Raw genomic sequence first — 3,836 nt, forward strand, 5'->3', positions numbered from 1 at the left:
ATTATGGACTCTATGGTATTTTAGTTAAAAACGTCTTAATGCTGGATTTGATTCAGCTTTTGTCTTCTCCAGATGTTAACTGATGGACTGGAGTGCTGTGGATTACTTGTGGATTATTGTGATGTTTTTATCAGCTGTTTGGACTCTCATTCTGACGGCACCCATTCACATCCATTGGTGAGCAAGTGATGCAATGCTACATTTCTCCAAATCTGTTCCCATGAACAAACAAACTGTGCTTTTGGCTGTTATGTTTGGTATTGTACAATTTCTCCACCATCGAGCCCGCATGCGACTCATGACCTGATGCGGGTGTTTTGGTGAAGCTCTGGTCAAGTAAATGAACTGTGACTATCGTGTCCTCGAGGACGGCACTTCAAAGCGCATCGCAAGTTGCTTGGGATAAAAGCATTTATCATTTTTATGGTGGCACCAGGACATGCACTTAGTAATCGTTAACATCACTGTGTTTGTTTAGTATAGCGGTGCATTTTTGGTTTAGCATCCAAAACCTTTCTTTTAAATAAAACAATATAAAAAAGTGGTTCTTCTCTGTCCACAGCAATATTTGAAGGCCCTAGTTTTGTTTTCCAAACGTATTTTAATATTTAGAGCTGGGTTATTGTCGTTAACTGGAAATAAAACTATTTAAAACGTTTTTGTTCTAAACTGAAATAAAATATAATTATTAGATGAAAAACATAAACTAAGTTAAGGTTGTCTTGGCAACTAACAAATACATTTAAACTGAAGCAAATAAAAACTAAAAAATTAACTAAAACTTAAACTGTAACTGAAATAAAAATATATAAAACCTAAACAATAAATTAAATATTTTTATTCATTTAATTAATTGCAATTAACTGAAATAAAATAAGTTGAAGTACTAAAATTAGTCAAACTAAAACTGAAATATAAACAATTAATGCTATATAGAAATATAAAAAAAATGAAAATGAAAAAAAGCACATAACAAAATTACTAAAAATTAAACTCAAATGAAAATGAAAACTATATATATATATAAGCTAATCAAAATTTTAATAAACGCTCTAACAGTATAGAAATAATAGTAAAATAACACTGATACACAGACAGAGACTCCTAGTTTCTGAATATTAAAACATAAATAATTTTAGTAGCTATTTAAATAATAACATTTCAGGATTACAGAAGATTTAAAAGCTAGATGTTTTTCAGGTTGATTTTTAACCTATGAATTTACAATACTGGAAAACTTTTCTAGTTGTCTGTGATAAGGATTAAGCATAAGTATTTTATACTTTTCAGTTTATTTTAATTTTTGTACCAGCTTGGCATAACTAAGTAAAATAAAATGCACTTTTATTAATTTCCATGGCTTTTCCAGTTCTAGAAATCACTCTTTTTAAGTAAGACTTTCTTATTTTTACTGATTTCAAAACCACACGGCTCTTCAAAGACTAAAAGCTGCTGTGGATGGGGTGAATTAAAACAAGAAATACCTTGATTTGTAGTTGTTTGAGCTCATTTTAACGCTTGTTTTGTCTTCTTTTAAATCTTGAGTTAAGAAGCGCTGTTTGAAATGTGTTGATCGTCTGCTGCAGGGGTCCTGCTCCTTCTGCTCCAGCTGCAGTTTAGTCAGAACAAACCCATCGACTTCATCTGTGACCCAGAGGTGAGGAGACGCATGGATGTGACGGAGGCGCTGGAGACGCTCACGGTACACGCATGCACGCTTGAACACGTGACATATCAAAGCCTGTACAGAGACACTAAACCCTGCTGTTACAGACGCACTGCTTGGACCAGCTGCCCTCGGCCGTCCTGCGGCCCTGTGTCCGGATAAACATGGCAGCGTGGAAACAGACGTCAGTGAGTACAGCTCCTTCATCTAACAAGAAAAGAGTCAAACCAGAAGAAAAACATTGACATTGACTGAAATAAAGTAAAATATAAAAAAAACATATTATTTTATTTTTACAATTTATTTTATTTCTGAATTTAAAATTTAATTTAATTTAATTTAATTCAATGTTTTGTTTTATTTAATTTCTTATTTTTTAATTTATTTTATTTCTTATTTTAATTTTGTTTTATTTTATTTCTTATTTTAATTTTTTTATTTAATTTATTTAATTTCTTATTTTTATTTTTTTATTTTATTTCTTATTTTATTTTAAAATTTATTTTATTTCTGATTTTTCTTTTATTTTATTGTATTTTATTTTGTTTTATTTTATTTAAAAAAAAAATTCTGATTTTTATTTTTATTTTTATATATATATTTTTTTTAGCTAGTTACCAAGGCAACATTTCTCATTTTTATTTAGATTAACTTAATGCTAGACTAAACTAGAACCATTTAACATTTTCATTAATTGAAATAAAGTAAAATATAAAAAAACTTTATTTTATTTTATTGCCAAGGGAACATTTCTCATTTTTATTTAGATTAGCTTAACACTAGATTAAAACTAGAAACATGACTTTTCAGTTTATTAACTGAAAAAAAAAAACTTTTATTATTTTATTTTATTAGCAAGGCAACATTTTCCCTTTTTTTTAGATTAACTTAACACTAGACTAAACTAGAAACATAAAACATTTCATTAACTGAAATAAAGTAAAATGTAGAAAATTGGTAGTTGCAAAGGCAGCATTTCTACTTTTTTACATAAAAACTTTTTAAGTTAATGTTTAACTTAAAACTAAAATAAATAAAGCCAAAAATGAAAATTAAAACCAAAATTAATAAAAAATACAGATATATAAACAAAAATAATAATAAGAATGACAAAACACAATAAAATGACAAAAACTTTAACTAAAATTTAAATGAAAACAGAAAGCATGAAAATAAAAACTAATTCAAATTATTAATAAAAAACTAGTAGTATCTCAATTACACTAAAATACCACATTATACTAAAATAATACTGTAAAATAATGATCTGTTGCAGTAATCTATCAACTTCATTCCCTCAAAACTACAACCTGACATTAGAATATAATGTTCAAGTGCAAAAGCTTGGCAAGAACACGTATATTATGGAGTTTAACAGCAATAACTGTGTTTGGTGTGAAGTTACTCATTCGAGACACACACCCATCAGTTCCAGCAGAAGCAGGCGTTTGTACGCGACTCTCTGGACGCTCTTCTTCGCTCTCTGAGGAACGTGAAGGAAAGTTCGTCCGCTTCATGTCAGACGGATGTCTTGAAGACGCTGGAACGCAGTGTGAAGAACCACCTGCTCATAGTGGAGCGTCTGGAGCGACAGGTGAGCGAGAGACCGATCCGACAAAACCACTTCAATTCTAAACATGCGAAACGTTCTGAAAACACTAGAAAGTCTGTGGCGCATCTTCATTTAGAATGCTACAGTTGAGGTCAAAAGTGTACAGAATTAGAATTCCAAAAAGTTTCGGAATCTTCAAAATGTTACTTATTTTACCAAAATAAGAGGGATCATACAAAATGCGTGTTATTGTTTATTTAGTACTGACCTGAGTAAGATATTTCACATAAAAGATGTTTACATATAGTCCACAAGAGAAAATATTAGTTGAATTTATAAAAAATGACCCGTTCAAAAGTGATTTTTAATACTGTTCAGGCAGTTTAACTGTTCAGGACAAACAAGGGACTCATGAACAACTATCACTAAACTAAAAAACACGTGTTGTTAGCTGAATGATCCACAGCTGTGTTTTTTTGTTTAGTGATGGTTGTTCATGAGTCACTTGTTTGTCCTGAACAGTTAAACTTCCTGCTGTTAGATCTGTCTGCTGCTTTTGATACGGTGAACCACCAGATTCTCCTGTCAACCCTATTGGAAAATGGCATCTCAGGAACC

General features: G+C 30.6%; 1 protein-coding gene across 1 annotated transcript in view; it reads left to right on the forward strand.

Moving 5' to 3' along the window:
* The window catches only part of LOC107729591 (solute carrier family 12 member 9-like), a 61,905-nt gene that overhangs the window by 4,670 nt on the left and 53,399 nt on the right, over positions 1-3,836 (forward strand). The window contains exons 2-4 of the mRNA XM_016540171.1: positions 1,587-1,702; positions 1,774-1,887; positions 3,081-3,260. Coding sequence (XP_016395657.1) covers positions 1,587-1,702; positions 1,774-1,887; positions 3,081-3,260 — 410 coding nt within the window. The remainder of the gene's footprint in view (positions 1-1,586; positions 1,703-1,773; positions 1,888-3,080; positions 3,261-3,836) is intronic.

The sequence above is a fragment of the Sinocyclocheilus rhinocerous genome, unplaced genomic scaffold, assembly GCF_001515625.1.
Source record: "Sinocyclocheilus rhinocerous isolate Xijiao unplaced genomic scaffold, SAMN03320098_v1.1 scaffold1719, whole genome shotgun sequence".
In the NCBI taxonomy this organism is placed as follows: domain Eukaryota; kingdom Metazoa; phylum Chordata; class Actinopteri; order Cypriniformes; family Cyprinidae; genus Sinocyclocheilus; species Sinocyclocheilus rhinocerous.